The sequence below is a fragment of the Acanthochromis polyacanthus genome, chromosome 8 (assembly GCF_021347895.1).
Source record: "Acanthochromis polyacanthus isolate Apoly-LR-REF ecotype Palm Island chromosome 8, KAUST_Apoly_ChrSc, whole genome shotgun sequence".
NCBI classification, from domain to species: domain Eukaryota; kingdom Metazoa; phylum Chordata; class Actinopteri; family Pomacentridae; genus Acanthochromis; species Acanthochromis polyacanthus.
This window is the reverse complement of record NC_067120.1, coordinates 17921852-17935015: the sequence shown is the minus strand read 5'-3', so window position 1 is coordinate 17935015 and position 13164 is coordinate 17921852. Positions and strand designations below refer to the sequence as shown.

Sequence of the window (13164 nt, the reverse complement as noted above, 5' to 3'; positions counted from 1 at the left end):
CACGGTTGTAACCGTTATTTTTACTGCAGAATGGGGGAAAATCTCATCAACCACATTACATCTATGAATTCATTTCAGTCAGAGAGGCATTTCATGTGTGAGAGCACTTGCCTGAGGTGCAATTGAGTGCAGTTCAAGATAATAACAGGGATGAAGAAAAGCTTTTCTTGTAGGTGTCAGTTTATTCAGAACAATACCCTTGACTGTCAGTTTATATTACTATTTCATATGATCCTGACCTCTGTGAGAATTACCGCGTTCAAAGAAAACGAAAAGAGACAAGTAAAACAACACCTCTGAAGACTTTTTTGTTAAAAACAAAAGGGATCTGCACGAAGCAACAGGCAGCGATGCTTGTCTAGTCTAACAAATACTGATTAGAAATGCTAAAGTAGCTGCAAAACTTTGACCTTTGAAATTTCAGTGCTGCTTAACAACCTAAAGCACAGGCAAAGTAATGCTCGAGTACCCTCGCTAATTTCCCTTCTGAGCAGGAACACGCGAGCTCCATCCGCCTCTTTCCAACCTCATACCAGATTGAGGAATTGAAAGGAACACCCAAAATACAGTAGTTTCCGACAAAACTCCCCTCCCTGATCGGTACGAATGTCCCGCCATCTGAGACGGGAAACACACATTGTGTAAAATTTATAGTGGTTTGGCGATATCTCCTGAGGAAGGCTGCAGTGAGAATACAATAGAAGCACAAAAATAGCAATGTTGCTATAATCACAGAATTAAATTATCCTGGGACGTAATTACCATGTTTGTTTGTTGTTATGCCTCATACACACATTCATATTTAATACATAGCCCTCAGTTGATTTGATAAACAGAACGGGTGGATGCAGAATGTGGTGTGGAGTGTAGTAAGTAATTAAATCGCTCATCTCCTGTCCTTGTGTGGGTGCTCTCTTGCCAGCCTTGCGTCAATCACTGGCATCTACATGCAACACGTCGTCTTGTATGCTTGAGCCTTAGCCGACGTGACACTAATTTATGCACTTAAATGTCACATGGGAGCAAGGGGATTGCAAATGCAAACTAAGTGAGCTGAAACTGTGCATTTGTATTCAGCCGTTTCTGGGATAAGTAAGTTTTATTTTCTTGGAGAGTTACGATATTTCAGGCGACAGGTTTCGAGGCGCTGGTCTCAGACGGCTGTGTGTCAGTCGTGCAAATATGAGGTAGTTGTGTGTCATTTGAGTTCTTCCATTTAATGCTACTTTATACTTCTGCTACATTTCAGAAGCAAATGTTTCACTTTTTACTCCAGTACATTTAATTGGCAGTTATAGCTATGAGGCACTTTTCAGATAAAAAGCATTTGCAAAATGGAACGCATTAAGCCTAATCAAATCATCTGACCACTAAACTGCTGAGATGATTCAATTTAAATAATAGTTTGAGGGCCGAAGAGCTAAGACAGGGAAAATATTGAGTTTCTAGGTAATTGCATGTCAAAGATGCATCATATATCCATCAATTCATTGAAATGGAGGGAATTTTTCTGTTTCTTTACTCTACTGAGGATGAAAGGATGTCAGACATGTTGGAGGGTGTGTGGATTATTTCATGTAAATTTTCTTGAAAATGTCAAAAACCTGTAAAGGTATGTGAAGTGCTACAACAAGCACTCATTTAAAAGGTTTATATGAGTAGTATAGCACTTTAACTTTTGTCTTTTCTGTTAAGAAAGAGTAATGGGAAGCAGCATTAGTTAATTATAGTTGTTTTGTCAAAACAGCAGGAAAAAAAAGAGACTAATCTCAATTGAAAAGCTGACATATACTGTATTTTCATTACCAAAAGACCAACTGGTAGAAAATTGTTTTAAAAATGACAATATGCAAAATTCAAAGCAGCAGCAAGGGAAAAAATGTGCCATTTTTTGCTACTTTTATTGTTTAAAGATGCAAATCTCCGAGCAGAAAATACTTAAGTGATTAATGCATCTAATATTTCCTTATTAAACAGCGGAGATTAGAGAACGGTGGAAAAAATCTATACAAATTAGTGTTGCTGAATCCTTTTAACCTCATTAATCATGGCATGACCCCCCTGATTTATCTGCTGACCCTTTCTAGGGGTCTTGACATCAGCTTGAGAAGCACAGGGCTAAATTAACTGTATTCAGAGTAGTTAAAACAAGCTCCCCCTCAACTAATTACAACAGTAAAAAATACTACCACTGTACTGATAAATGCATTATGTATTAACAATCTAAACTGTAAGATATAGCTATAGATAGTCCACTGCAAAACCTTTCCTTTTTATACCTATAATACAATGTAAATATGTGATTGAGATTAAAATTTATAACTTCTGCCTGGATTTGAATCATTTTTAAATTCTGGTATTGGTATTTTTACCTAGCTAAAGGATTGATTTTTTATTTTTACATACAATATATTTAGATATACTTATAGCATACAAGCACAACTTTGAAAGTGACTATTAGTGAACACAATATGCTGTAGTGTTACCTATTAGTCTTCCAGATATGGATGGTTTCTTCGTCCACATTGTTGTGTTTCAGCGCTTGCTCATCGAGGAAGTCAAAGAAATATTTGACAGCTGGTGGGACCACTGCCCCAGAGCACAGCACACTGCGAAAGAAGTCATCCACAAACTGCTGCAGTGTTCCCTGAAAGGGGCCACAAATAATGTGAGACAGGGCAGAGACAAAGAGCGCAGCCAGAAATATCAAAGCCAAGAGACAAATCTATTTGCACGCAATGGGAGTGTAGAGATCCAGGTTTTTTAAGAGGGTATTTTTGTATGTTCTGCCCTTTGCCAACCCAGACACCACCAAAGTTGGCTCTAACTTGTTGGAAAAAGCACAAATTACTATGTAGTCAGTGCATTAGATGACTACTTAGTAGATTGCATAAATGAGCTGTACTGTACCTTGACTGAGAGGAGTCGTGTTAGATAGATCTCTGTAATGGCTTTGGTCATTGACTTGTCCTTTATGCTTCCTCTTTTAGATTTGATCTCATCCAGTTCGTCTGCTGGCCTCACCAAGTGAAACACTTTATCATCTTCCAGCAGAGCATTTCCTAATGGGGGGGGGGACAACACATTAAACTTTCTTCTAACAACTCTGCTTCTTATTTATTCATGCACCCTCTTACAGAACATATTCAGATGATGAAAAATGGGAGGGTGTTTATCAACCGAATCCGAGTGCAAAGAGAATATCCAAAAAAGAAAATGCTAAACAATCAACTATTCTGAAATGTACATAAAAGGGCTCAAGATAAAAAGTGCATAATCTTTTGGCATAATCTCAAACTGTGCTGTACATAAAACAACATGTATTAGCATGTCAAATGAGAGTGGGGATATTGACAAAATCCCTGGAGAAACCAAACAAAGGAAAGCATTCTATTCTCCAGTACACACGTCTGATCCGTGTTCATATGTACAGCATGGGTGTGTTCAGAGAGACGTACGCTCTTCGTGGTTCTCCTGGTTCTGGTCATAGTTTTGTTGAGGGTGTAGAACTCTGGACAAAACTAATGTGGCGTTATCTCGCACCTGGAATGCAAATAAGGCTTTTGTTAGACAGACAACACGCGACGAGGCAAACTTACTTTGCACACCTATGAATTTAAATCGGTACTGTGACCGCGGTCAGCAGTCTGTTTTAGCGCCCCAGAACTAATTCCTAATCAATGCGACTGAGTGGACATGAACAGTGGGTCTTTATTGGGGTATTTACAGGCCATTTTCTTTGGCGTCAACCCATTATTGACCCCACAAATACTGTGATTAGCACTACTCTGACAGAGCCAATGAATCTATGGCAGCAAGGCTGTCGTCTAAGAACAACTGTGACACATCAGCAGCTAGGGAAGAAAGGAAGCCGAGCATCTTTGAAAGAAGGGGATTTAAGTGGCTGAAAAGCAGGGCAAGTAGGGGATATTTGTGAGTGACCTTTATTTTCTGAGGATCAATACAGTGCCAAGGAGATTTAGTGGCGTTCTGTTGCCACTGAGATAAAACAAGACCGGGCACTTGGAAGTGCAAGGTGAGAAATTAAAAAAAAAAAAAGGTGATGAAGGCAAACTGTGAAGAAATGTCATTAACTTTTTGCTTTTTTTCTATTTTATTTGTGACACAAAGAGATTTATCTTTGTATAAACATGTTTTTGTAAAGCACAAAGGATGCTTTTACTCCCTCACAGCATAACACCTAATGATATAAATAGCAAGCAGCATTTTTGGCACAAAACTGTTACATTGTTTTAGCTTTTACATAGTTTGCTTGTTATTTAAACAGGTGGTTTGCATGCAAAATACAGCACAGAGAAAGGAAGCTTTATGCCATTTGATAGACTTCAACAAAGGAGTTTCATATAAAAAGGAGCATTTCACCCCTGTCCAATATTATAACCTTTGTTTGCCATTGCCATACACTGACATCCCCATACACAGCATTCATTGCACTTCTTGTCTGAAAATAGGATTTGTAATACCTGAGAGCTTTAACAAACAATAAAAGTTTGATAAGAATATATTATTAGCTGTGTTTGTTTCATTATTCCCACTTTGCACCTTCAGTCATGTGTGCAGAGTCATGTATGAGCTGTTGCATGTCATTTAATTTTGCATTTTTAAAGCTTAAACAGGTAAACTATATCTTGTATTATAGCCACAATGTTGTTGCATATTTCTCCTAAGCAGATAGACTTTGGAAGTCATTAACTACCAGGAATTTTTTTGTCAAAAAAAAAAAAAAGCATTTCCAACAATGAAAACTTCTCTTATTGACTGATTTTTGGCACCATTCATAATAGAAAAAAAAAACTGCTACACACTTACATGAGGTATTAATAAATACTGTCAAGTGTAAAGGTGGTGGTTTTGGGAAAAACAAAATACAAACAAAATATACTCATATGGTACGTGCTAACATATTCTGCAATCCTGTAGCAGACATATACATCTCTGTGATGTACAGCTCAGCCTCTGACTGAAATGCTGTAAAAATATTCGACCCCATTCACATCCACACACCCACGTGCATCTATTTACCTCCCTTCTCCCTCCTCAAATCCCTTGCTATATTCGGTGGTGCCGTTTTTAAACATGTTTCATCATGACATCAAATTTCTGTCAGTACTCACGTTGTAGTGTGCCAGAGTGTTGATGCGCTTCCATCTGCCTTCTTTCTGTGATGTCAGGTCCAGATCCGACAAAATCTGCCCTGTTGAGCCGGGGCGCCACTCTGCGGTGAAGGCAGGGAGAGAAAAGCCGTCAGAGCTCAGTTCAGTGGAGGTGTACTGCAACGTTTGGCAAAGTGTCGCTGCATTTTCAAATACTTCATATTTCATCATGGGTCACTGATGCCCTGAGGTTACTGGGACGGATAGCTGTAATAATCCAACTATCCATCCTGCTATCTGTCTGGCTCTCTCCCCGGATTTAATCACACACTTGAGTTGATTTTGGGTGAAGAAGTGACATGTCGGTCTTTTCGGAATAATTGAAATTTAATTCCAAACTGCGATTTGCACTCCAGCATCTTCAGCATCACTGCAGCCCTGAGCTCGACGCCGTCTGTGACATACTGTATGATTCATTTACAAGAACCACCAAATATAAGGGGGGTTATCTTTCCGATTCAGCATGAAAGAAGACGGATTTGTGCTTATCTAAAATGTATAAAGGAATGAGATCTACTGCATGCGTGGAAATAAAAAATGGCTTTGATGTTCGAAAACGTCTACAGAGCTTTAGCCTTTCAAGTCAGTCCCCAAGGTTTGATACTACAGTCGCGAGCAAAACTTTGTTAGCAATGAAGGATTTATGTGACTGAAGATGAATAACCTCTCAACCTAAAGCGATTGTATTCCACAAATGGAAATAGAGAGCTCTTATACTGAAATACAGAAGTTAAAATGCAATAAACCATCACTTTCTTTAGACAAATGCATTTTTAATGCAATGATAAATTAATTTCACTCACGGCTGAAATAATTGTCCACATCCTCATTACTCCCTGTAAACTGTTGCATTATTCATCAGTATTAGATGTTTCTGCTTTGACTCATCTTTCTCTTTGGTGCCTTTAATTTACTCACCCAGAGTGACACTGTCGACCTTGGGCCGCTGAGAGTACGGCTGGTTCCTGTACACTTGCTCAATGATCTTCTCTTTCACCTGGGAGATGGTGTCACAGTTCAGCACCTTGACGGGCGTCACGTCTGGACCTTCGCCTTGAACCAGCACTTGCAAGGTCTGGAAAACACACACACACACACACACACACACACACACACACACACACACACACACACACACACACACACACACACACACACACACACACACACACACACACACACACACACACACACACACACACACACACACACACACACACACACACACACACACACACACACACACACACACACACACACACACACACGGTAAGCCGGCGTGGAGATAGCATGAACAAGACACGTGCACATCTGCGCACAAATGACAAATATGCAGAAATATTCAAACATGTCCAGAGCACCCAGCCACCCACCCACACACACACACACACACACACACACACACCAAGCTCTATTGGGATGCTGTCGTCATGGCAACTGGCCGTCTGTAAGCACATACACACATGCGGCACGGTGACACCTGACAGGACTCTTGTCACCTTGGCCAGTTAATGACCAAGGTTCAGAGGGAGCAAACTCTGACCCACCTCACCACCCACACTCAGTCAGCTCTGTTAGCGATGACCTACCGCTCAACGGATTCGAACGAGGGGCAGGAAGTCCGATCGAAAGCGGCAACCTTGCAAGCCCATCAGCAGTTTGAAGCGAACAGGGAGAGCACGCTGTGATTTAAAGCCAATAGGAGACACTGCATCTTCTGGATGTGAAATCTAGCTTGTTGCGTTTTTTTTTCCTCTCCGTGTAATTTAATCACAGAAGGCGATCTATCACGGCGGGAGACATGTAATTCAGGCTAATTTGATAACTGTCCTCGACAACGCCATTACCCATGGGCCTTTTTATTTGTGCTGACTTTAACACAAAACAGCTGTGTTCACATTAGCTTCCATTATTGAAACACGATACCAAAACGAGGCACGCAGCCCCCCCCCCCCCCCCCAACCCCCGACTCCTGAAAGCTGCCCAAATGGATGCAGAGCAGGTGCACGGTGCGAGGTTGAGGAGAGGTTGTGGAGGTGCCTTGTACTCTTTGCTTGTAGCGACTTGTAGTGCTTGCACCTAAGCCACACGTTTCACCGCTATATTGGAATGTGTTGCCTGTGTCGTTTTCGAGCTGGAAACATTGACACTGAAAATGGATGTCACACAAAAGCGGGCAGTCGCCTCGGGGTTTTCTTTCTCTTTTTTTCCCCCCGGAAGTTGCCATGGCAACTGCACAGTGTGTATGTGTGCGTGTTTGTGTTGCTCACCAGGCACAAAACACCGTGCAATCTCCCAAGCAGTGTGTGCAGTTTTTCTGACACCGAGTTTCTGAATTTCTATGGATCAGTGTTTGTGTGGGGTCTGTGTGTGTGTGTGTGTGTGTGTGTGTGTGTGTGTGTGTGTGTGTGTGTGTGTGTTCGCGTCCATCTCACCAGGACTGAGTACTCTACATCGTCGCCCAACAGGCCTGTGTCGTTGAGGGTGTACTTGGCTTTCTTCACTCTGGCGTCCACGGGCCCTTTCTCGATCTGGTGCTTGATGGCTCGGAACAGTTTGTACAAGGGCTCGCCTGCAGAGTCCTGTTACACACATATGATGCGCACACACACAAAGCCATTTAGAAATTGCCTCAGCTGTTGTCAGGAAACTAACAGCTGTGATTAGCAGCTTAGAGGACAAATAAATTCACATTGTCAAGATGAGCACAATTGAAAGAAATGAAGAAATCCGTAAAAAAAAGCCCATTATTTATTGCTGAGGCTTGCTATTATACACAATTTCGGCATTGGTGATTATGGGCATTCGCTGTTGAATCACATTTTAAAATAAATTATGGATGTAAACACCGCCTTAGACCGGAGTTTGCTCTGTGAAACATTAGAAAACAATTAACTTTGTCCAGCATGGTGCCCTAGAGCCCAGCGTGTTGCCATCATATATTTGTTTTATCTGATGAACAGTCCAAAACCTGAAATACTAAAATATAGGACAAAGACAGAAGCTGGAAGCACTATTCGTTTAGCATTTTGCTTAACAAATTACTAGAGCATCAAAATAATTAATTTAACTGAACTTTCTGTCAACTGACTCATTAATTGACCAATCATTGCAGCTATAGTTGTACTAGTTTTAATACATTGTAATTGACCCAAAACCTGTGTTACCTTCAAAAACTGGTACAGGCAGATAGACATCCAGTTACACAGCATCCTTTCCACCACAGTCTCTGACCTGAAAAACAAATTACACCACATTATTTTACATTAACAGTGTTTAATATTATTGAAAAAAATCAAAGCAAATCATTTTTGTGTGTTATTTCTATATGTCAATAAGTAGTCATTTGGAAATTCAGTGAGAAAAATGTGACACTCTGTTATTTCCATACAGTCTGGATTCTTATGCTAAGAAACCCTGAGAAATAAACATTTCCTGATAAATAGATTTAATGTGGTCACTGACTGTTTTATCTGAGCCCAAGTGTTGGATCTTAATATTTGTCTTGACATCGTTTGAGATGTGTTTTATGTTTTAATTAGTATTTATAAGCCTGTGTACTGCGTTTTACTGCCTGCAAAACAAATTTACCCCTGAGAAAATTCAAGCTAAAGGTTAAAGTGGAATGAGAGGTAACTCTTACTATGAATTATTCTCGCTGTATCCTCTTGAATATTGTGGAAAAACTGCTTTACGAAATATCAGCAAGGGAACATTCTGGACAGCTTGTCAGTGTCAAGATATTTTAATTCAAAACTCATGTCAGTGGTCACTTGACGGATAGCCCATCATAATGTCAGATATCCACCAGTGGCGCTCGTCGTTAGCTCATAACATGCCTAATTAAATGTCTTGTATATAAGGAGGCCTGTGTTGGCACAATGGCCTAATCAGCATAATGAGCTTCTCCATTGGGGGATAATTAAGATGTGTACTTGCATAACAGCCAGTCACAGCATGCCGAGGCACAGCAGACAGTTCAGATCACATAACCCCCCCCCTCGGCAGTGATGAGTGACTGTACTGTCAAACAAGTGGGTCCTGCTGTGGGAGTGGAGGAGGCAACCAGCAGATCATTTGACCTTGACATGATCATTACAGTGAAGAAATGGTCAAGATCAAATAACACGAAAACTAGAGTTTCTCTTCTCAGGGCTATTTACGTCAATCAAATTAGGCAGTTGGATGTTTATGAACTCTAATTCTACAAAGAAATTATGGAATATTGCCAAGGGAGAAAACGCTGAGCAATTAACATTAGGTAAAAATCACAGAATATCATCTACAGTATTTGGGAAGTTAATCAAAACACCACTTAATTTCACAATAATTAGGTCAGTTCTATCCAAATATTATTTTCAAATAATTTTTAAATGATGCATAACATTTGTCTTTACTTGAAAAGGTCAATTATTAAAATGTAATTATGGTATATCATTATAGTGCAGTTGATGAGAGTTGTTCTGATTAGGACTGATTTATGAGAAATCTCCACTGACTAATTATCTTGATGGAGGATTTTGTCCAAAGCAACTTGCACAAAGCCAACATCAACATTATAAACCTTCTTCCTGTTGGTCACAAGCTACAGGAAAAGAGGACGAGGATGTAGAGCAAAAGCAGAATCATTCAGCACATTGTGCTCGGACTCCAAGGAGGAAAAAAAAACAGAAGGAGGAACAGAAGGAGGAGGACTGGAATAGATGGAGCAGCAGTCTGGCTCCTGATAGTGGACTACTGTAGTCAGTGCGAAATTCAACAGAAAACATGGCAACAGAATGAAACAGTCCGCTGCATCTTGAACCGAATCCCAGTCTGCCTCAACTGGTTGATAAAAGCAGTGCCAGAGTTTAGATATGGGGCGACTCTGATTATAGAGCTGCAGAAGGAGGACATTTCACAATCTCAGAGCAGAAGTTGCTTAACAAATCAGCCAGAACAGAGGCTCTGCGAGTCTGTGGTGAGGCAGTGGTGCTCTGAGCTAAACGCTTTTCCATGCTAAAATCCTCACAAAGAAAACATGAACATTGTGAGTTTTAGAAGCCACAATGTTTACCATCAAAATTTTGACAAAATGAGGATTGTTAAAGCCACTACACTGGTTCCTCAAAGAGACATGAATGCTCATACTGAGTTTCATGCAGTGTTTCCCCTCCTATATGACCGACAAGGTGGGGCGCTTCGCTGGTATAGGCCACCGCCTCATTACAATTTCGCCGACACTGCCGCCTCACTGGTCCGCACCAAAAAAAAAAAAAAGTAATGCTAAATATTAGAAAGCATTGACACATAAGTCCGGTATATTCGCCGCTGAAATCAACAAGTCAGAATGGCAGCCTTTTCTCGCCGTGGGTAAAGACAGCAAGGCACATCCTCGTTGGTCGGTAACACTCAGTTCTCGTATGACATCCCGCGAGTTCGTGTTTCAAATGTCGGTCATTCCGATTGGCGAACGAGCATGGCGGACAAGAAGCAGCAGCGCTCCATTGTTTCGTTTTTCGGGCTAAAAGCAGGTGTGTATCACAGACATATGTCTAATTAAGTATCAAAACTATCGCATGTCATCAAAATAAAGTGAGCAACGCAGTGTAGGCATCGATCTCGCTTCCTTTACTGAGTTTGCTTACCGTTTTGTTGTCTGCGGTGATACGAATTGAACGTGACTGCAAAAATGGCTCCAGTTAAAACATTTAGGCACGACAAAACCCGTTATACCGAACGAGACAAATGACTTCAACGGAATATAAAGTTCCTAGTTTCTTTTGATAAAATGATTTATAGAGTGCCCGAAATTATATCATTCAATGGCAAAACAAATTCTGTCTTCAAATTTTAGTTCTGTGTTCAAAAAGGTAACAGTTTTGAAAACAGAACTAACTCCTTCAGAAAACCAGTTGTTAACCCAGAGTTGAAGTTTTCTTTCACATTTTTAAGTAAAATGAAGGTCATGACATAACCTTTTTATTATAAATAAAAATGAAGTGGGAATTTGGTACCCAACATGTAGTTGTTTTTAGAAAAAAAGTAAAAGTCACCACTCGATTCCAGATTCAAGTCCTTTGTCATCTTTTTCAAATTTGTAATAAGAACTGATGTGGCATTTTGGAATGGCTTGTGGAAATCTGACCAGAATATAATAGACTGGACTAGTTGACGTGTTTTGATCGCAAGGACAAGTGGGTTTATATTTGTCATATTTTCTCCCTATCACTAATTTTTAGAAAAGAAACATGAAAATTTATTTAATTTAGTTTTTGGAAATGGCTACAAATACAACAAAATGTGCTCCAAATTGTGCCAGAATGCCCCATTTTGCATCTTGATTTTCAAAATCTTTCCTGGGGGGCATGCCCCCGGACCCCCCTAGTTGCTTCGCACCTCTGCCACAACCCACCATCTCGCAGCCATTTCAACCCAGGGGAACACACTGTCATGGCAATGCATACATTACTTGAAAACAAAAAGGTCACCTTCATGTGACACAACAGAAGTTTAGGAATCACAAAAGTCTAAATAAAACGTTGTAGTAATTAGCCTTGACGGTGTTGAGATATTTGGGACAAACTAGCTCCAACATAGCCCGGTCAAAAATCAACATCAAAATCATACAGATGACATTACATCTTAAGAGGATTTGCTGCATTGGTCCCACTCACCTGCGCAGCATCAGTTTAGGGTTCTTGCTGTGGACGTATTCCTCCATCAGCTCCAGCAACAGCGTTCTCATAATGTCCGTGTAGTATTCCAGTTTCCCGTGCAGAGCCACTGTCAGCAGGGAGGCAAAGTACACCTTGGCTCTGGCATTGAAGTCATGACTGCGCTCCAGGGTTCGGATAAACTACCAACACAGAATCGCACAGAGAAAAGGGCAAATGATGAGTTAAATTAATCATCTTCATGAACCTCGCACACAGAAGCAAATCCAACATAATGTGCTTTTAAATTAAAAAAAGACTAATGCCAGTGAAAATTCTAATTATTAATGTAAATTTTGTTCTGCCATGTAAAATATTATGGCTTATAAATGATACCAATTAGTGGGAAGGGAATCACCCCACATATGCAGTTAACACCTCAGAGGCGGTTTCTGTGCCAACAAAATTGGATTAATAGGAATTTTCACACGTCTCCCTCTGCTGCGTCTTCTGTTTCTCACTTTGAATACAGCAACTCCACAAAATACAACACGACACGGCCCTCAATTCAAAGGTTTGGAACCACATTTAAAATAGAACCTAACAGTGTGCTAACTGAAAGCTTGTACCGATGGTCGGTGAGCTAGCACAATCAGAGCTGTGGGAGATGCACAGATCAGCCACAACATTAAAGCCACTGACACGTGAAGTGAATAACATTCATTATCTTATTATAATGGCATTTGTCGAGGTGTAGGATGGATGTTGGAAGCTGGGGAAATGGGCAATGAAAGGATCATAGATTTTGAGACGAGCAAAATTGTGATGGTGAGACGATAAGGTCATAGCACCTCCAAAACGGCAGACCTGGGGTTGTGCTCCTTTTATCTAATGGTCAGTTGCGACCAAATATTGTCTAAGGAAGGGCAATTAGAGATCTGATTCCACAGAAAAGCTATACAAATTGCTGAAAACTGTAAATTTGCTATGATAGAAAATATGTTACTATGCAACAGCAGGCCAGTCATAGTGCCTGGGGAATGTCAGAAGTGAATCATGGAGCAGTGAAAGAAGGTGGCCTGAATCATGATTTCTTTTACATTATGTGGATCACTGGATGCATATGTGCTGTTTACTTGGGGAGGATGGAGCCACTATAGGAGGAAGAAAGCACACTGGCAGAGTTAATGTGATGCTCTGAGCAATGTTCTGCTGAGAAACTTTGGCTCTTGGCATTCATGTGGATGCTACTTTAATTCACACAACCTACATAAAATTGTTCCAGACAATGTGCAACGGTGTTCTCTAATAGTAGTTGCTTCTTTTAGCCAGACAATGCACACTGCCTCATATTG

At 40.5% G+C, this 13164-nt stretch overlaps 1 protein-coding gene across 3 annotated transcripts in view; it reads right to left on the bottom strand.

The window, feature by feature from the left end:
* Positions 1-13164, bottom strand: part of plxnb2b (plexin b2b) — a 122020-nt gene that overhangs the window by 4990 nt on the left and 103866 nt on the right. For all 3 annotated transcript variants that reach the window (XM_051951951.1, XM_051951953.1, XM_022215954.2), the window contains 8 exons: positions 11831-12012; positions 8342-8408; positions 7610-7756; positions 6093-6249; positions 5136-5236; positions 3459-3543; positions 2911-3062; positions 2487-2647 (listed from right to left, as the gene is read on the bottom strand). In XM_051951951.1, the coding sequence (XP_051807911.1) occupies positions 2487-2647; positions 2911-3062; positions 3459-3543; positions 5136-5236; positions 6093-6249; positions 7610-7756; positions 8342-8408; positions 11831-12012 (1052 nt within the window). The remainder of the gene's footprint in view (positions 1-2486; positions 2648-2910; positions 3063-3458; positions 3544-5135; positions 5237-6092; positions 6250-7609; positions 7757-8341; positions 8409-11830; positions 12013-13164) is intronic.